We start from the raw sequence: 21,183 nt of genomic DNA, 5'->3' as shown, positions 1-21,183 counted from the left end.
TTGGTTTAAATGTATGACAATTCAAATTTCAGAGATCATCCCCCAAGCTTAGACTGATATAAATGAGAAAATATTTTGATACATAATTTCAAACATTAAATATTTGTAGGTTGTCATTTGTTTTCTTGTTTTAAATCAGGATGCTAGCAGTCTTACTTATTCCGTGAACCTGACTGCAAAGAAAGGATGGTGCTGCATGTGTGAACAGTGCCATAAGACTTCAGTGAATATGGGGACAAATGCTAGCTGTCTCTGGGCATATCTGTCTGTGCTGTTGGCTGACAGTCAGGACTCTGTGCTCTCTGTACTAAGCACCCCCCCAGGACACTAAGCAACTTTTGCTTTGGACACAGCTTTGTCTTCAGCCATTGTTGATGGGGCTGAGATTCAGAGCCACCTTACTGACGACAGGTCATGCTAAACAGTGCATGTTGCTTGAGAGATTTTGAAGTTGTCTGGGTCAAGGCCAAATGCAAAGGTCTTGCACTGATTCATAGACTGACGTAATGGGGGAACCATGGATTTGTTGCACTGCATTCTGAAAAGCAGTCTAACATAGCAGTCTATATAGCAATATCTGTTTCAGGGAATGATGAAAATCTGGCTTGAATTGTTAGGGACCTTAAATATCATTCAGTACCAGCCAGCGTGTCATGAGCAAGCCACTAGACCAGGCTGCCCAGGGCCACATCCAACCTTGAGTACCACCAGGGATGGGGCACACACAGCTTCTCTGGGCAGCCTTTGCCACTGTATCAACTCCACACTCATAGATTATTTCTAATATAAACCTACCCTTTCTATATCAAAATTGTTATACACCTTGTCCTATCACTACACACCCTTGTAAAAAGTACCCCCTCATCATTCCTGCACCCTTCCTTTAAGTACTGGTAAGCCACTACAGGGTCTCCCCAGAGCTCTCTTCTCCAGGCTGAACAATCTGAACTCTCTCAGACAGAAAAGAGATGCTCCAGCCTCTGACAATCTTTATGGCCCTGCTTTGGACCTGTCCAGCAGCTCTGCATGTGGTGCTGGGGGCTCAAGACCTGGATTCAGATTGGGCTTTACAAGGGCTGAGAAGGAGAGTAAAAACCTCATCCTGCTGGCCAAACTTCTTTTGATGCAGCTTAGTTATACTGCTCGTCTTCCAGGCTGCAAGCATGTACTGCAGGCTCATGGCAAGTTTCTCAGCCACTAGTATCCCTAAGTCCTTCTCCACAAAGCTGCTCTCAATCCGTCAGTCAGTCTGCACTGATGTTTAGAACTGTCTTGACCCATGCACAGTACCTTGCACTTCCTAAACTTCATGAAGTTTGCATGAGCCTACCTCCCAGGCCCATCAAGATCACTCTGCATGGTTTCCTTATCAGCTGGAACACTCACATTGGTGTTATCAACAAAATTAGTGGGGGTGATAATAAATAAATGAATTACTATTAATATTCTGCCTCTTTAGCAAACTTCCCTCTCTCTTCTCATGTATTTTCTTATAAAGAGGCGATAATGTAGGACTTCCTTTGGAGAAGACTTGATAGGCTCCCTTACTTGCTGCAGTTGTGACTTGCGTCTTTGACACAATTATTCATACGATCACAAGGGTATACAAGCTTCAAGGGCTGTTTTGAGATGTTAGAATTGGAAAAAAACTGTTGTTCCTAAAAGTGTTGTGTTGTTTTTGGTTTTTTTTTTTCCAAATCCTTTTAGTCAGTTAAAATAGAAACATTCCCATTCCCTACCATTTTTCCTCATTTGCATATTTCAATGTTTTTTTTGTTTGAGGCCAGAGAAAAGCTGTATTATATTTAGAATTTGATAGTATATGCTTTCAGCATAATAAAGGCTGCATGTTATATTTCCTAGAATTGTTGTACACCTATGTAAAACACTTCCTGGAATTGTTAACAGTGATTTTTAGTGACTAGATACTATATTTTTAGTGACCAGATATTTAGTGACTGTAAATGTTTCAGTACAGAGCTTCACAAGGCTTTCAGGCAAATAGTGACATCCAGGGGATAATTTGTGAAGGTGACAGATTGAGGCAACTCTGCATTAGTTAGTCATCTGCCTTGGCTACAATGCAGTGTACGCTGCCAGGCCAGTAACTGCAAAGCAGGTAAAGCTCTCCCTTTTTTTGTAGGACCTTTGAAACTGTGATATGATCACACAGGCTTTGTCCATTGCTTAACCCTAAAAGTTTGTGAAGTTTGAATCTATACAAGAATGGAGTGGAAGCAAGCATTTGATTAAGCAGGATGTCTTTGTAGCTATGTGTTCTGTGTTCATTGTTACTGACAACTGTGTTACTGGAAATGTGTTCCTGAGCACTTATAACCCTGGGCCCAAGCTGCCAGGTTAACTCAAAACATATGAGATACATGGCTCCCTTTTTGTGTTGACAGAGCGTCCATTTGTAAGACCATCACAAAAAAGGGGGGAAAATATTTACCTGGAAGCATGGTGATACTTAGCAGTCTATCCAGCTCTCTCTGCTTCATTTGTTACATTTAGGATGCAATACACTGTCTGTATCACCTTTTGTCTGAGCCAGCAGCAAAACCATCAGACAATCTGTTTGACAGAGTTATTGTTTCTGATTCGTTTCTCTTGAAAATATATAATTCTGTATTTCACATCAGCTAACTCAGAACTTATCTGAAAGCTATGCTGTGCTATAGTGATAGTGGTCACTAAGAACTGTGCACTCACTCAGTTTTAATCTTTAAGACAGAATTGCATCAAGCATTTGAGCGTGATCTGCAATTAACAGGATTAGGAACACACTTTAAGAGCACTGAAACCAGAGGCTGTCACGCAGTTTCCTAAATCTTGGAGAACGAGGCCAAAGAAAAACACCCGAAAACAGGAAACTGGTATTGAAATTCAGAAGCAGTAGTACTATTAGCATTTATAATTTTGGAGAATTAAGTCAATAAACTGAATTTTGCAGGAAACTCGGGCCTTTTAGGATAAATCCAAATCAGTGCCCACTGAAAGCAGCTGTATTGGCAGCTAAGTTTATTAATCTGGTTTTCCCAGAGTAGACTCTGCAATAATTAATGGAAAGATGAGAAGTTAGATGCATATTTGTCGGAATAGACAGATTCATTTCTATCTGTGAGATATGCTCTACCAGTGGCATGGGATAGGAATATATATACAAATATTTTGCAAAACAAAACTTTTCAGTTCTTAAGCCCATGAAAAGAGCAGAACTTAAAAACATAACAGACATCCGTTTCTAACATAAATTCTTCACTTGTGGCAGATTCTCAAAAACATACATAAATTTTACGAAAACTCATATTTGTTTACCTGAATGTAGGTAATCTTTTTTATTATATTTCCACACACAAACACAGTGTTCTGCATGGGGAGAGGTAAAGCTCAGCAGTAAAAGTTAAAGCTCAGAGGTAAAGGCAGTACAGCTGTTTGAACACAATAATAAAGGAACATAACAAGTAAATCTTACATCCTAGAATTAAGAAAAAGGGATATAACAAATAAATCTTACGTTCCTTTATGTGCTGGAAACCTTGCTTTTAGGCAGCATCAAATAGAGCATGAAAGACCTCGCCATGGTTAAGAACTGTGGGAAAAGTCAGTCTTGCTGAAACCAGGATTCCTGGCATCTGAAGGAATGTCAGATTTACTCACTACCAAAATTCCTGTTTTTTTTGTTTGTTTGTTTGTTTGTTTTCCCCATCGTATTAAAAGATCTATTATATTATGCAACTTACTACACAGCTTGTCTCACTGAAATTTGGAAATAATCCTGCACCTGGTGTAGAAAACATAACCAGAAGAAATAAAATAAGTTTTTTTGTTTGACATATTTTGTTTGATAGTACATCCTTCTATTTAGAGCCTGGTATTTGAGATCTATCAATGTTGCTTTCACAAAGAGCTGGATTCTGACTTGATCTTATCCACATTTTGTTGATGCTCTTTTGGTTCTGTTAGGAATATGACAGTGAGTACCCACTTGGTGACCATGGGATCAACCTTCAGCAATAAAGGTTGGGACAAATTGATGTGGGAATCTTCCTTTGGGATTTGGACCTTTCCAAGTCATGTGAATTAACTCTAAGCACGAATCAGCCTCCTGACTTCAGATACAGACAGGATGCCTCCTGCCTTCTGTGAGGACAGAAAGATGAGAGCTGGGGCACACAGTGGCTAGTCCTTGTTTTGTGTACTTTGGTGACCAAGGGGATGAGGTGCATCCCATGCTAGAAGCTCAGATCAAATGTAGCCATAGTTACCAGAAGAAGTGTACAGAGAACAGAGAATTTCTGAGAACAGAGAATTTCTGAGAACAGAGAATTTCTGAGAACAGAGGCATCTACCTGCAGTGAAACCACTTCTAAAGTATCAAAATAGAGCAAAAAAGGATGGTAATTCTAAAAATATTTGGAGTACACAAATTTCTGTAATTACAAGTCAGATCCCCTTGATTTTCTTCTTGCCAATAATAGTTTTATGCTACAGATTCATCAGTTTCAGGGTAGAAATGAAATCAGAAATGTTCTCCTCTTTTTCTGATGTGTAACAGGAGAACAGATCTATAGCAGGAGGTCTCTTGCTTTCATCCCAGTTTAATTTTGGAACTAATTCTATGCATATCATAAGAAGTAGGCTTGCAGGAGATAGGAAATAAAGGTTCATATTATTCACAATTGCAGAAGAAGAAGCTTTTTACTGCCTTTCTGCCAACAAACATGGTTTTTAGTTATCCCACTCCAGATTAAAGCTTAATTCACATGCAATTAAAAGTTGTTTGATTCAGTATTTGGCAACATTTTTTCCAGAAACTCAGGGCGTAGTTTCCTCCAGAGAAGCTCTCCTGAGAACTGTTTGCACTAGAGAAGAAAGGAAAAACAGAAATCAGATTTGCTCCTCTTTACACATATACACATGGACACGTAATTTTTAAAAAGTGACTGTAAATGTGTTAAAGTTATCATATGACTCAAAAGTTTAAAAAGTGCAAGTTCACAAAAAGTAGGTGAAAAAGAAAGCAGAATTAAAAAAAAAAAAAAGATTAGATAGGCTGCTAAAAAGATAAAGAGCTCCTTGTTACTAGGTGCAGAGCTGCTGAATGAGACCCTTGCCCACCTGGGCCTTTGCAGTGAGACAGAGGGTGTCATCACCACCTGCTCCTTCTGCCTGCAGCTCTCTCCCAAACTCAACTCCCCCATGCTGATGGCTGGGAGATGGGAATGGTCTGAGGAAGGGGCCAGGGTACGCTGGCAGGAGGGACTGGTCCAGCCCTTTACCTGTGTGCTGCCTCCCACTGTTGTGGGACTGAAGTAGGGTGAGGAACACCTGCAGCAAAGCCTGCCCTACTTGTGGAGGATACTCAGGCCCTCATTACCTGATGAATGTCTCCTGGCAGCATTCAACCAGCTCCGTGATGTTGGCAGGGGAACTCGCAGAGTTGAAGGCAGTTCGTAACAAAATGTGGCATGGAACTTCCACATCAGGGATGACCATCATTCCTGTTAAGTAAGGAAAAATTTTGGTAATTGTAAGATTAGGGAGTATCAGTTGCTGGAGCAAGGCTGGATAAAATGTTCCGGCTGATTTGAAATCATCCCTTGAAATAGTTCTATAAAATGCTGCAAGTTTAAAATCTGCAAAAATCTTAGAAGTTTTCAAAAATTTTACAGAACTGGATTAAGGAATCACACATTTTTTATAGAAATTAAACTGTGGAGACCCAGAACATTCAGGCTTTTTATGCCTTTTATGCTTCTAAAAATGTATGCTAGTGCTGGGCAGTGCGTTTTCAATAAATAAAATGGAGCTACATTATATTTATAGCAGAACAAGTGTACACACAAGCTTTTCTTTTGTTTTAAAAGAATATGTATGGTTTATCTACCTGCTTTGATGTTCTCCAAAAGTACAAATATTAACATCCAATGTAGGGATGCAGACACAAAAATATGAAAATAACAGCTCTTTCTTCAACTTAGTGCTGTAAAACATGGCCACATTTTTAATATGTTATCTTACATGCAATAGTAGAAATTCTATGTCTCTTTCACCTTCTGGGTAAAATAAAGCATTTACCATGCCAGAAGAAGGTAGAATGCAATTTTCTTTCCATGGCAGATTTTGTTGTTTTGGAAAAATTACCCAGTAGCTGTTTACAACTTTATTCCTGAGGCCAAGTTTGTGAAACGACAACATTTAGTAAGACTTCCTGATTCCTCAATTATATATGCAGTAGTCTCATGTATCAAAACACTATGGAGGCAGTGTGCCTAATGAAATTTCAGATACTTTACTTCTATAGCCTTCAGAAAACAGAGCAGAATAATCCTTACAACATGTATGGTATTGCTGCTGCAGTGATCACAAAGGAACAAGAAAGCTGTGGTTCCTGTAGACAGATTTCTTTTTCAGCTAAATAAAGAAACAATTTCAACAATTCTTCACTGTATAAATACCAGTGCTTATCAAATGTCTTATCAAACAGAAAGCTGTAAAATGCATCGTTAAATACTAGGGATGAGTTCTGTCTGCTAAATCATACCTGGGAATATCTCCTGAGCTTTTTCATTTCCTCCCTAAACTGGCTGTTTCTTTGTGATTCTTCACTCAGTATGAATGTGAGAATTTGAAAACAAGGATCTCCTGTTGAGTCTCACTTTAAGACAGTTTTGTTAAATTAAACGTACAATGAGAATACTATTAGCCTCAAAGATTCTTTTAGCATTAAGATAAAAATTTTGTAGCTTCTCTCACTTCTCTCTTGCATTCTACTTCCCATCTAATTCACTGTTTCTGCTCTGTAATTACTTCTTTATTGTGATAGGCAGCAGTGTAAAGGAGAGATTTTATCTTAAGTATAACTTGCTAACATCTTTTTTCTTGTCGGGTATTACACAGAGACTAACAAAAAAAGTTTAAACTAAAGAAATAGATATTTCATATATTCCACTTTTCAGCAGCTTTTAATTCAACATTGACTTTTAATCTCACGAAAAAAAAATACCAGTTTTAAGTTACAGGGAACTCCCCCCCTATATTTATTACACTGATGTACTGCCGCCCAGTGGTCACTTTCACCAAACTCAGTACAGTACCTGCAATGCATGCTGTCATGAAACAGGCAACAGTTCCAGCAATCATTGCTCTGAAAGCAGCACTAGCAATTTCCTTTTTTTTGGATGGAGCCATGCTTGCTAGGAAGAAAAGTAAAGTGTGCATAAAATAGAAGGCTAGATATCAGGAAAAAAAAAAAAAAAACAACACTGTGAGAGTAGTCAAGCACTGGAATAATTGATCTCTGGAGGTCCCATCCAACCCCTACAATTCTGTGATGCTGTGACAAATACATTAACCTGCTAGCTTTCTCTTCATGTGAGGAAAGCCCCACCCTGTGGCTCTAATCAGAAGAAATCAGGAAGGAAAATAAGATATGTTTACCGGGATATTTAAAAGCCCTGTGGCAGGGTTTGCTTACGCTGTTAAGAAGCTGGCTTGAGCACAGAAAAGGCAAATTATGTTTGCTTTGGCAATTTGCACATCTCTGCCAGCCAACAGCTGCTTTTAGAAATGAATCTCAGTCATTGTACTGGGATCCAGCCCTGCAGCTCCATCCTGCTCTTACACATTGCCCTGATGCTGGCACTGCAAAGCCCACCTGGACTCCATGTAAAGGGATCTAATAGCAATTCTGGTTTGCAGTGAGAGAGCCGGATGAATTTTCTTTCTTTCTTTCTTTCTTTCTTTTTTTCTTTAATTTGAATTCTTCTAGAGTTCTGAAAAGTTTGTTTGTTTTTGTTTTTTTTTTAATCAGTTGCATATCTGTAACATTTTTAGAGAAAAACACTAATTTTGTCTTTCAAACGAGTTGGCTACAGACATGGTTTGCTTACCCCAATGCCTAAGATCTACAGTAGCTGCAGTGGTTGGCAGCATGAGTTTTTGACAGGGAGACCTGTGGTCAGGGCTTGGTTCCCTCCCCTTGTTCTCAGCTCATCTCCTGCACCTCAACGTGTATATCCCTTAGGGAGCCCTCCCATGCCCAGCTGGGTACTGGTTCTTGAAAGAGAGATACTCAGCCCCTAAAGCTGCCAAGCTTCACCCGCAGCCCATCCCTCTGGGTGTTTCCTCGGTATTTGCTTGCTAAATAAATAATCCATGAAGGGCATTCTTACTTAGACTTCCTATTACCATTCCCAGAGAGCCAAAGTTGGCAAATCCACAAAGAGCATAGGTGGCAATGGTTTCAGAACGGACCTGGAAAACAAACAAATACTCGGTTGAATGAACTGAGACAGCTCATGCTGATTTAGAACTCTGAAACTATGGCATTGTGGCCCAAGGCTCTGAGAACTGAAATCACATTATTAAATTTCACACGGTTGCTATCCTAGCGTGTGACTTGTAACAAGGTAAGCTCATTCCCTTCCTGCAGGTATGTAGGCTTTCATATCTGAGGACTCAAAGACCACATGGTAGATTTATTTTTCATATACATTGATGAGTAGAAGTAACTAAAGACAAAAATTATTCTTAACTCATAGTGACAATTTAGATATTATTTTTTCAGTGTCACAGACTCACAGACTCATAGAATGGTGTGGTTCAAAAGGGACCTCAAAGCCCAGCCAATTCCAACCCCCCTCCCACGGCCAGGGCTGCCACCCACTAGATCAGACTGCTGAGGGCCCCATGCAAGCTCATCTTGAACAGTTCCAGGAACCACAGGTTCTCTGAGTAGTCTGTTCCCATCTCATACCACCCTGAAAGTAAATAATTTCCTCCTGACATCTCCCCTCTTCTAATTCAAAACTGTTTCCTCTTGTCCTATCACTGTCAGACCATTTAAAAAGTCAGCCTACATCTTTTTTTTATAAGCCCTGTTTTTTTTTTTTTGTTGGAGGGCTGCAATGAGGTGTCCTTGGGGCTTTTTCTTTTCTAAGCCAAAAAAGCCCTGCTCCCTCTGCCTAAATTTGGAGAGATGCTCCAGCCCCCTGATCAACTCTGCGGCCCGTCTCTGGACTTGCTCCAACGCCTGGATGTAGTATTCCAGATGCAGCCTCACAAGGGCAGAATAGAGGTAGACAATCCCCTCCTTCTCCCTGCTGGCCACCCTCTTTTGCTGCAGCTTAGGAAGAGGTTGGCCTTTCAGGTTGCAAGCTCATGACCAGCTTTTCATTCACCAAGTTTTTCCCTGCAGGGCTGCTCACTGAGATGAATTCTTCTCCCAGACTGCATACATGTTTGGGGTTGCATGATCCAAGTGCAACACTTTTCACTTGGCCTTTTTGAACATCATGTCATGAGTCAGAGAGCTTTAATTCATCATGCTGTTCATAGCCGGTCTGGCTGTGTAGCACTCTGCTGAAATCTCAAGTTTTGGTGTGCTATCCCTAACAAGCAGAGAACTTCATGAGCCCAGCTGCTCTGTGTATGCTCCACCCTGTGTATGGAAGAAGAAAACGGAAATGTGATTCCTTCAGAGTGGGTGCTTTGATGTAATAACACGCAGATGAATGTTATGATTTATGAAACCCTATTAGTAATTTATTTGCTTCCTGACTTCAGCGATCTTCCTTCTCTTGGGCAACATACAAGTATGGGTTGCACTTTGCCCACATGGAGGGACCCCTCACAGGAACAAGAATGACTCTGGGTGGAATCAAGCTAGAAACTTCAAGACAAATGTAGTTCCAACACTTTGGGAAAAAATGCAGCATCTCTCAGCAAATAGATTTTTGCTCCCAGGCACCTCTGAACTTCTATTTACTGTATTTTATGTGCAAGACTGAGTGTTCTAGTAGGTTTCCTATTTATTAGCAGGTTCCTCTATTTCCCTTCCTGTTTTATGAAAACCAATTTGTAGAAATTTTCAATCAGTCTGTACATATGCGGGAAAATGTGTTTCAAGTGCACATTCTGCCTGCTTTTCCTAGAAAAGCCTTTGTGTACCATGATTTCCTGCTTTCACTTGCATTCTCCCAGCTTAAAAAATTGGAAGCTTTGTTATTACTCACTCAGATCAGGCAGTAAAAAAGACTGCTTGTTTGCTTTCTCTGAATATCTGTTACTAGATACACCAGTTAGTATTTATGTGGGGCAGAAATTAGAACTGGAAGCTACGCTACTCTCCGATGAACAGTTGTGCCAATTAAAATGATTACTTGGCCATTTTTACAAGTGTTATGAATCAAAATTGCTTTTACATCTCAGAGATTTTGATTGTGGAACCTAATACAGCTCTGTGAAGGTATTAAATGTGAACAAAGAAGTCTTACACTGCATTTTACTGAATAAAAAGGCAAAAAATAAAGAAAGTAAAATACAGATGATGGGATCTAAATCAGACTAAATCTAAGCATTCATTGAATTCACAGCCATTTTCCCCTTTTAGAACATAGCATGACTATAGCAAGGCTGACCAAAGGTCTATCTAGTTCAGAGATCTTTCTCCAGGATCACTGATAATAGAAACATGGGCAAGAGCGTGAGAATTTGATCAGACTAACTGGCTTTATACCTCAATTTCTGAAATATGTTCCAGGAATAAAGAATTCAAGTGGTCAGGAACAAGGTTTTAGTTTTGTATCAAGGCAGGTATCCAAAGTATCATACCAAAGAAAATGAAAATTAAAGCCTGTACCTAAGTAGGTTTCCTAATTAAGGGTCCTCTACACTGACAGCTTATCTTGATGGGAATAGCAAGGAGCAGTGGAGGTGGCAAAGCTCATGAAGTGGGGATGCTAGAGTCACAGCTGCAAAAATCAGTCTTGATCACTGTGTTCTTTGCCCCTGTGTAAATAAGTGCAAATTATATGGCATAAAAATGCATGGTGTATGCCATATTATATGCCTTGTACTACTGCCTTCTGCATGGGGATGATAACCTCCAGTAGAGGTGTGGCATGGACAACAGGATGATACTATTTTAAATGCTATGAGCTAGAGCTTCCTGGATTCCTCTCCTGAAGCATAATGCTTGAGTAAATCTCTGTGGACGGGAATATCCTTCAGTTCTTGCCCAGAATTTTCTTAGGAGGGTATCTTATAGGAAAGTGCTACCTAAGAATGAAATAAGAAAAAGTCACTTTGAAGATAGCCTTGGACTCCAGAAAAGTGTTTTGTGGGATATGGCATATTCTTTAAAACTTCTCTACCCATAAGCTATACCTTTCTTTACTCGTTTGAGATATAGTGTGATAACAGTCATGGCAGACTCACAAGACAATGCTGTATTTTAGTAATTATGATCTGCTGCTGAAAGACACAGTTTAAACCAATATGCCACCATTGTCCCTATGAGCCCATACTAAAAGTTAAATTGTGTTGCAGCAAAAAAGAATTAGATTGAATAAATGTCTATAAAAGAAAATGCTACTTACACTCATATATTGTTTCACATCATTTATGTACATGCTCCCACCCTTTTCTCGATTGTGGATCAGTTTTGAGAGACGTTCATAAGCCAGAAATTCATTGAAGAAAGTCTTATAACCTAGGAGTCCACCAACAATAAAGCTGTCTTCCCAGTCTACTCCCATCATAAAGGAGAATGGCATAAAGACATATGCACAAATGTTCTGCAAAATATGTAAGACGAAAGTGATAATTGGTCAAAGAACAATGACATCTGGTAAGTTCTATAGACTGAAAGTAAAGGTGGGTTAATTTCAGCATAGGAACATTGGTTTTCTTACTGCCAGAACATCTGAGAAATTGGGAATTAATTTTTAAAATATCAACTCAAAATTTAGATCTAACGCAGTGATTAGGTATATCCTCAGTTTTACATTTCAAATAAAATAATTCTCTGTGCCTTATTTTTCCCCCAAAATGACTTCAGAATGGACAGAGCATTTGAAGAAAATAAAGAGGCTTGAATTAAAAGTGTTACAAAAGAATAGAAGTCTGGTTCACATGCTGATTAAATAAAGTGTTTTAATGAGCAGGCTTTACAGGTTATTGAACTCCAAATGGTATAAACAAAGGGCTTATTTCTGCATAAAAGCTGTACTGCTGACATCATTAGAATGATACATATTTTTCCTAGTATAAAAACTATGCAAGAAAAAACAAATCTCATATTCCAGTATAGCTTATTTTTGCAAATAAAAGAAAAGAGGTCAAGCAGTGAAAGCATTTGATCAGATTGTCTTTTGTGAACCTGAGATGTTTAAGCAGTTACTGTTCTTACACATCTCTCTGCACCCTCCCCCCAAAAAGTATGTCCTCACACCAACATCTTCCTTTTCCATTCAAGACAGAAATGCACAGCTAGCCTGTATGTTCACAGCACAGTCCCAATAGGCTTACAGTCCTAGCCAGACCTTCTTCAAGAGCAGAATGGAATAAAATAGAAGTTAGTGACTCTCAAAAGTAATGGCCTAATGAAAATGTTTGTGTGTTGCTAAATCTTATGATTTATCCATTCATCCAAATCTTGCCCCATCTAGTAGTTACCACCACTCTTGCAATGAATATGGCTGAGGTATGCATATACATGCTTTTCCTCCACTCTGATTCTCTGTGTTGTGAAATAATCTGCGGAAATTTCTGTAGGGTAGCATCTTAATATTGCTAAATAAGCCAATGTGAGTGTCTATCCACTTCTTCAGCCCCTGTATCACAATGCTATATCCATGTTTCACACTGCTATTGTATCAGGAATTTGGAAAACAGAAAGACCAAATCCATTGAATCGCTGTTCTGTTGGGTCAAAAACGATGTATCATCCTAAACTAAAAAAAAATCCTCAAAAAACTAAGTCCTATTTAAAGTCTGCTTTCTCAGCTGATTGATTCGGGCATAGTTTTAAAGTTGTGCTGGTAACAAGTCCAGCCTTGTACCACTGTCCTTATTTAGGTGAAGCTGGTGAGCATTAAGGACTTGCTGTGGCTATCTAAAGCAAAGGGCACTTCAATGTTTATTTGAAGGAGATGTTAATGATTTGGCAAGTACACAGCCAAGCCAGAGGAGACAAGTATTAGCACACACTGCTCAAAAAAGTGCACTGGCTTATCAAAAACAGTCCAGAGGGAAACTCTGCATGGACTAATGAACAGAAATATTTACATGGCAACAATTTCCCTTTTATAGTAAAGACATTTTTGAAGAATACGTATGCAAAAACATACATTTTTAGATCATACTAAAAAGTCATCACAACAGAACAAATGATAACAATAAACCACACAGATGTATAATTTAAGAAAAGCAAACTATATACACATATAAGCTGTATTAAGGACTTGAAGACCATACCTCAAAATTCAGCTGTGGATAGTCAAACATACTGCCCACCCAAGAGAGGGCTGAGTCGACAAAAGCCAGCAGGGCAAGGAAGGAGATGAGATTCACAGCGATGTTTGCCACCAACAGAATAGAGCTGGATGCACCTTGACTGGCTGCCTCCAGCAGGTTATTTGATTCACTTTTTCAGTGAAAAAAAGAAAAAAACACCAAAAACACAACAGTGTGTAAACATTTTGTAACTCAAGAAAAATCACAGATCTAAAAGTTGCATGAATGTGATTAGGAACCAACTCCTAGAGCTGTCTGTGCAGTCATAGGGAAAATAATGGTCAGGTAAAGCAGGTTTGTGCCTTGGATCCTCTTGGGAGATACTGGGAGGGTGTGTCTTTGGTACCCTGAGGACAAATTCTGGCATGGTTGAGAGTAAGAGTGTTTTGGAAATAGAGGTTGGGCAAGCTCTGTATCGTATCCCAGTGCTGTGACTGCTTGAGACGCTGCTGGGATGAGGGAGTGGGCACTGATCTTTTTGCAGGCAGCCCTTGCAGAGATGCTTGTTCTGTTCAGAAGCAGCTCCTTCCAAGACTTTCTGCTTTGTCTGTCATTCCTGAGGCAAGTAAGTATCCCTGCAGATGGGCAAAAAGTTTGCTGCTGCTGCCGTCACTGATATGGTTGCTCTACCTTTGTTTTTGTTTGTTTGTATTTATGGATTTGTTGCAAAGAAAAGAACAAATGGGAAAATGTTTTGGTGATTCACATTGGACAGGCATTTCAATCTCCTGGAGAGCTGTCAAGCCCAGGTGCATGGCAGCTCTGCACCTGTTCTGGTGAGTAGTGGTTCCTTCAGATAGTTATAGCTGGGCATGCTGCACTAAAATTCATAAACTGCTAGTTTGGCACATAGTGGCACGTACTTTATTTAATTCCTGCCCACTCATTATGTGCTGCCCCTAAATCTTAAGCATAAGGAGTTAATTACTTTTCTGAATGGTATTTTCACAAGATTATTACTATTAACCTAGAACTTAGATGAGCTTACCCTTTTGCCATTTTTAGGCCGGTCTTCAAAGTTACTGTAGGCTTTTCAGTTTCAGGCCAGAGCAGTTTGGAGGTGGCTAATGATGCTGGTGCAGACATGACAGAAGCAGTCAGTAGGTGGGAGGCAGAAACCTAGAATTTTGAGTGACAGAAAATATGCTGTGATAACTGCATCATGAACATCATAAACAAGCATGTAGAAAGCAACTAAAATCATTAGATGAGTGGATAATTTTTCTACAGGGAGTCATTAAAAATATCACATTACTCATAGGGAAAGAAAGAAAACTGGAGAAAGCTAATTGGAAAGAGCGGAAGCCTAAGAAGTAAAAAGTACAAAGTAATCTTTCCACGAGGAGAGCTGCTTCTCTCCTGTCCAAACCAAAAATCAAAAGATAGAAAGAAGCAAAAAAGCCAGATGCATGGCAGAACAAAACAAAATCCAGGTCCTGGATGTAGCAATTGAAGAACAGAGGAGTGACAGCTAGCTTCTGTAACAGTGCATATATGTTCCTTGATAGCCAAACATTATTTCTGTCCCTTGAAAGTGCAATTAAAAAAATTTACATGGCTTAATTTCTCTGTTACCCTTTCATCTCTTCTTTCACAAATTTCTACACAAAAAACTTTGCTAGCTTTTGCAGTATTTCTAGCTCTTCCTCTCTTTGCTTCTTGGTCTTTTCAGTCAGTCCTCTCTTTTTGCCTCCGTCTCTCCATTGTATTTTATTCAGAACAAATTTATCATCCATCTCCAGATGTCTTTGATAGAAAATCACATCTTCAGCCTTGCTTTTCTGTCCAATCTTGTGCTGCTACCTCATGGCAGACAAGGCATTCACAGTGTTTATACAGCATTACTAGAACCTCGGTCACAAACGGAGTATTTAGGATCGTATGGCTAGCTGCCACTCCTGAAGGATTTCAGGCATTGTCACTGCAGCAGGCATTGACCAGCTAGCATATTCCATGTTAGTTCATCTGGACTGTAGAAATGTACAGAAACCAGTAATTTCCTTGGAGCTACGGCAGGAAGATTCTCTTTACACCTAAGGTGTATTACTCTACTTTAGATCAGACCATGTTATCTTCTTCTACCATCAGGAAACAAGAAATTTTTTGTGATTACTTCTATCAGGAAGAAAAAAAAAAAAGGAGGTAGAGGAATAACTCAGGTGTACTTCCCAGTATTTTAGCTGGGCTTCTATACTTAAATAGTTTAAGCTAAACCATATGTTTTCAGTTCTCCCTCCCTCACTTACCCCGAAAGAAATATATGCTCCTAAGACACTTCCAGCAATAGTTGAGAATCCTGCTGTCATGACTGCATGGAGTTCAGATTTGGTGATGTATGGCAAGTATGGCCGTACCAAGAGAGGAGACTCCGTCTGGAATTGAAAAACAAACAACAAATTCAGAACTTCCTAATAAATCCTCAGAAATTTAACTTACTAAATGGGCAGGAAAATCACCAGCTGCATTGCACATTCCTAGGTTTTTCACTAGTCAATCTTTGTGCTAATGAGTGCTCTGAACATGAATAATTTGGGTTTTTTTCTTTGGGAGGGAAAATTTTGCCAGCATGTCTCTTGCTGATGATTCTTGCAGATTTTAACTTCCCTCCAAAGGCCAAGTGAAATTGCCAAGAAATCCAAATCCAGTTCTGAGTGAACTAGAAACAGCTATGGATCTGAGCTGCAGGTTGGGCTGTGCATCGTGTGATACATGCATACCAGACAGAATTTACGGGCAGGTGCTCTGAGTACTTCTGGCATGAGTGTGAACATATTCTGAGGGTAGTGTTAAGGGCATACTAGAAGAAGTATGAAAGAGTAAGGCACCGTTGCAAAGTAACTATGATGTGTTAAGTGTTTTTCTGGGGTTGGACAGTACTCAGTGATCTTTTCACTCTTCTCTGAAGACTCGGACTGATACTGCTGTAGTATTATTTTACTGGATTTTCCATTAAGTGGACTATGTGCTATGCCTTCATGGCTAAGGCCTTGTGCAGATGAGCCAGGATCCCATTCTTCCTATCACTATCTGCTTCGTGCCCCTTTTCATCCCATTTCTTTTCTCCTTAGTTTAAGAAAAAAAAAAAAAAATAGCCTAAGGGAAATCTATTACCTACATTTATATCTGAGCATCTTTTGGGAACAGATGTGTTTCCAAAAGTATATGCTGTTATATATTACAGCCAACACGTAAACCTCACAGAATTCTATCTTCCAGGAAATCAACCACCACACTTTCTGTACTATTGTCTTACTTCACATGAATTGAATTTTTATACACAGATGCTTGCTGAGTAGTCATATTTAACAATATTCAGCAATCTCATTTTAGCATGTTTTTGCATGCTTAAGCTCACCTGTCCCACAAATATGTTACCAGCAGCTACAAGAGACTCAACAGGAGTTGTCCCCATAAAAATCTGCATTATCCAACCAACCTAAAGTGATGAAAAGTGAGAAAAAGAAAAAACAAATGAACACATCAGTGTGCCTGACCCATTAACTTCTTGAATTAATCATGTCAGTATCTGGGCTCTGAGACTCCACAAATATTTAATTTTAATGATTTCAATATCAAGATAATGTGTGTTCATTTAGGAGTAGCATGCTTAAATAAGACAAGGAGGAATAATTTAACAGAATTGAGGGTAAAATTCTGAAAGACCTCAGACTCCTCCTGGGCACTAGCTGCTGAACTAAATTAACTGAAGTAGATATTTTGATATGTCATTATTACTTACGCACATTTCCAAAGGGACTTTGACCATATAAAGGGGAACAAAATGCAGAATTTTATTATGGCTAAAAATTTTAGTACACAGTATTTCATCTTGGAGAAGTTTGTGCTTATTGTGTAACAATCTGTAAATGTGAACAACAAAGGATTTTTCATGTTTATCCAGAAATAAGCTTTAACTGTCACCAATAAAAAGATCTTTTCCCTCATCTGATAAATTCACCGGGCATGTAGGTAGAAAGACTAACTGTAGACTTTCTAACCAACTTTCCAGACTGGACAGTGGACCTACGACCTGACAAAAATGAAGACAAAGTATGAGGTGAGGAAACAGTCTCCAATCTTTGATTCTGGGGTGGTACTGTCTGGATTCAGGAGTTGGACTTGATTCTTGTGGTCCCTTCCAACTCAGAACATTCTTTGATTCTGTGATTCCGTAATCTCATTCAGGGAGACAAGTTCCTTGGGTAGCCTGTGGATGTGTGTGGGTGGTGTTCACAATCACTTCTGCAATACTTTGCAGTAGGCAGCAAACCACTGGCTGCAATGTATCCTTAATCCTGCATTTTGTGGGATGCAAAATGGACATGGGACAGGTGGAAAGGAAGATTTAGGTAAGTATGGCATCTGAGGGGCTCTGAAGCAGCCATGCAAAGCCACTAGCTACTGTGGCATTACCAGTACAGTCTGGGGAGGAAACTGTGCTTGGTGTTGTCACTAAGGATTTTGTAGTGGTAACATTCAAAACTATTGTCAGGTTAAAAATAAACTTTCCATATGTCTCTCCCTGAAAGGATACAGGTGTTCAAGAGGTGATTGGACAAACAAGAACATACTGTTAGCAATTCCTACCTTTCCAATGAGCCACTGCATGAATCCAATGTGATAAAGCATAGACATTACTGTGCTGAAGAAAACCACAATTGGCAGGACCTGATTGGGAAGCATAAAATCATTAAACTTCTGGAATAGTCTTCCTGTCCGTGATTCTGTAGGCTCATCTTTTTTGAGATACACTTAGAAGTCTTGAAAACTAATCTTTAAGTTTACATCTATGCTGTGAAACTTTTAACCTTCATGAACTGTTGTGCTGGAATTACTTACCGTCTATCTGTGAAGTATTTGTTTATAGCCATATTTATGTGAGCTCAAACATTTACTAAGCACTAGCACTTTCTAAGACATGTACAGACTTTTGAAAGCCATGAAATACATACAATAGCCTAGTATTCAGAGCTCAGCTCCTCTGTGTTTATTTCTGAAAAAAAAATCCTGTTTAGACAGCTATGTAAGTATTGGGACAGAAATCCTTCAGAAGATGTAGAGATTCTAACGGGAATTGTAACTGCCTCGATTTGCCACAATAAAGGGCAGCTTGCTTAGAAAGCTCAAGCAGCGTAGCTGCCTCTTAATAACACAATATAGCAAAATCCTCTTTATGTTATTCCATTATACTGATAACATTGAATGTGGCTTATTAAAGAACTCTGTAACTGTAAGCACAGATACATTCTGCTTAAAAAAAAATTCACACATTTGTACTTATTAAATATAAGGAGAATCAAATATGTATTCTTCAGTGGAAGTAGAAGGAACATTTTCCTTAAACATATGATTTAAAACAATTCCAAGAATGTCTAAACCACTATGTGACAAGTTATTATGTGTGTTAGTTTTTCATGTTTAATAAAATGAATATCACTTAATTCTCAAGTTGGTAAACACACGGGAGCACATCATTTCTATACTAATAGAAAAAACTAATAGAAAAAAAAAATCTCTCAGAAGTCTCCAGGATATGTCAGACAAATTAATGATGGTTAAAACAATGCCACTAGGAATAATAGGGTATCATGTGTGCTTAACTGAGGTCATAGTATATCATAAATAAAAGCAGTAAATGGAATGGGAAAAAAAAAAAAAAAATCAAAAAATATCATTAGTTCAGAACTTTCCAGCAAATTAAAGCTGTTCCTTTCTAGAGGGGAGTTAATACAATCAACAGTTTTGATAAACCCCAGAAACTCAATTTAGATCAAAAGTCAGCTGTGTATGTCAGATGTTAAAATCGTAAGTGTCTTTCACTCCAATTGGATGAGAAGAGCTATCAGTTGATACAGCAGAATGTTTTTGGCTGAAGGAGATAGGAGCCAATGTTCTGTCTGTGGTAGGTGACAGCAAGCATCCCTTTGTCTCACATCAATCACACTTCCTGTGAAAATAACCTGGAGAACTCCAAATCATGCTTCTCCATTTCTGAGTTGCAGGCAGTTCTGGATGTAGTGTTACTTTTTACAAAACAGAGAGGTTATCTGTCAGTTGTGACAATTTCTCCCTTGACTGCATAAAAAGTTGGAGACTGTTTTGAAACTAAACTAAATCCCCAGAGACCTAATGTTGCACCTACTATGTTATGTCTTCATCAGAAAATGGCAGAAACCATTTAATAGGTAAATAGCTGTTTTAATGATCTGTTCAGGCTAGCAGTCATCCAGGACATAACAAAATCACATGGAAAATATTTGCAAATCTTTACTCTAATACAAGCACATGGAAATCAGCTACATGCAACACACTGCATTGCAAGGGACTTTAAATTACACTGTCTGCAGAAATAAATGCAATGAAAATCAAAGACAAATGACTAAAACCAAACCTATTCATCAGTTAAGCTTGGATATACACACAGGCAGAACCTGTAGGTGAAGATGTCAGTGCCAAAGAAAATACAACACGGAAGTCAGATGGACCTCATCTTGGACCTTCTCTCCATATATGGCTAGCATGTTTCCATAAGGGAAGAACGGATAGGTCCTGCAGTGTAATTATACCTTCTTGGTCAAACTAATGGAACTATATCTCTCTCTGTGAAAAAACAGTGTCAAAGCTTAGTCTCCAAAAGTTTCTAGTACCTACCACGTACCTTTAGATAGACAAGATTTAACCGATGAAGAAATTTAATGAGTACCCTGAAAAAGCCACTAGCACTTCCATATATTCTTTGTAACAAAGAACTGGAAGTCTAGGCTTAGAAATGTAGCTCCCTTGCTGGAAGCAGTTTCAGTATCACGAAAGGCCACTAGTTTGGTCAAACAGGACTTGCCCTTAGTGAAGCCCTGATAATTCTCCCATGTTACCTCCCTGCCTCCCATGTGCCTCAGCAGAGCTCCCAGCAGGATCTGCTTCATTATCTTTTCTGGCACAGAGGTAAGACTGACAGGTCAGTAGTTCCCAGGGTCATTTTATCATTCTTCTTAAAAACATGTGTGATGTTGCCTTTTTTCCAAACACTAGGGACTTGACCTGAATGCCACAACTTTTCAGATATTTTGAGAGTGGCTTGGTGACTCCATCAGCCAATTTCTCGGGATATTGGGATGCATCTCACTGAGACCCATAAAACTGGATATTCAGTCCCTCCTGGACTTGACCTTTCTGTTTAAATTATTCTTCTGGCATCCCTTGCAAAGCTTAGATCAAGCTAAACTTTGTCTTTCCTAACTCCATCCCTACACAGCCTAGCAGCTTCCTTAACACTCTTCCCACAGAACATGCCCCTGTTTCCACTGCCTGTGCATTTGCTTGATCTTCAGTTTGATCAGCAGGTTCTGGTTCAGCCATGCTGTTCTCTTGCCTTCCTTTCCTGCCTTGTTACGCCCATATAATATATTAAAATATAATTTCTATTTCTTACTGAAATGCTTCCCTCCAGCCCTCTCTCTCCCTCTCCACCTCCCTTCTCCTCCCCAAATTGTTATGAGCATTTGTAGTAACAACATATTTTTACAGGTTCCTTTTTAAATTACTTTTAAGACGTGATAGAGCTAACTGTGTAAGAATATCCTGTTTTGATATCTCCAGGTAAGAAAGAAGATAAAAGCTGTATAAATCCATAATCAGATGTCTAAAGTGCTAAACAGAGAAATGCCCCTTTCAGAATCCTGTTGTTGTTGTTGTTATTTTGAACATATAAATGTTCTTGATTCCAAACTAAGAATGTGCCATGACAGGAACTATGTGTGGTAACAAAGCCAGGCAGAACGTTGACACATACAAGGGAACAGAGTGCACTTGAGCTGTATTTCAGCATTTTCCTAACAAATTCTAAAGGAGAGATGGAGAATCTGGGGATCACATTATTGGCAG

The 21,183-nt window shown here is 39.1% G+C and overlaps 1 protein-coding gene and 1 long non-coding RNA gene across 3 annotated transcripts in view; one reads left to right on the top strand and one right to left on the bottom strand.

The window, feature by feature from the left end:
* LOC149912981 (uncharacterized) overlaps window positions 1-17,759 on the top strand; it is a 24,361-nt gene extending 6,602 nt beyond the window's left edge. For both annotated transcript variants that reach the window (XR_016461835.1, XR_016461836.1), the window contains exon 4: window positions 17,312-17,759. This is a non-coding gene — a long non-coding RNA (uncharacterized LOC149912981). The remainder of the gene's footprint in view (window positions 1-17,311) is intronic.
* Window positions 2,959-21,183, bottom strand: part of SLC28A3 (solute carrier family 28 member 3) — a 44,751-nt gene continuing 26,526 nt past the window's right edge. The window contains exons 9-18 of the mRNA XM_090131695.1: window positions 17,890-17,970; window positions 16,658-16,738; window positions 15,549-15,674; window positions 14,291-14,421; window positions 13,264-13,432; window positions 11,385-11,582; window positions 8,178-8,259; window positions 7,101-7,199; window positions 5,381-5,504; window positions 2,959-4,865 (exon numbers count right to left, since the gene is read on the bottom strand). Of these exons, the coding sequence (XP_089987821.1) occupies window positions 4,763-4,865; window positions 5,381-5,504; window positions 7,101-7,199; window positions 8,178-8,259; window positions 11,385-11,582; window positions 13,264-13,432; window positions 14,291-14,421; window positions 15,549-15,674; window positions 16,658-16,738; window positions 17,890-17,970 (1,194 nt within the window). The 3' untranslated portion in view covers window positions 2,959-4,762. The remainder of the gene's footprint in view (window positions 4,866-5,380; window positions 5,505-7,100; window positions 7,200-8,177; window positions 8,260-11,384; window positions 11,583-13,263; window positions 13,433-14,290; window positions 14,422-15,548; window positions 15,675-16,657; window positions 16,739-17,889; window positions 17,971-21,183) is intronic.

This window comes from Phasianus colchicus, chromosome Z (genome assembly GCF_987193195.1).
Source record: "Phasianus colchicus chromosome Z, bPhaCol1.hap1.1, whole genome shotgun sequence".
Classification (NCBI taxonomy): Eukaryota; Metazoa; Chordata; class Aves; order Galliformes; family Phasianidae; genus Phasianus; species Phasianus colchicus.
Note: the sequence above shows the minus strand (reverse complement) of the source record. Positions and strands in the feature narration are given on the sequence as shown.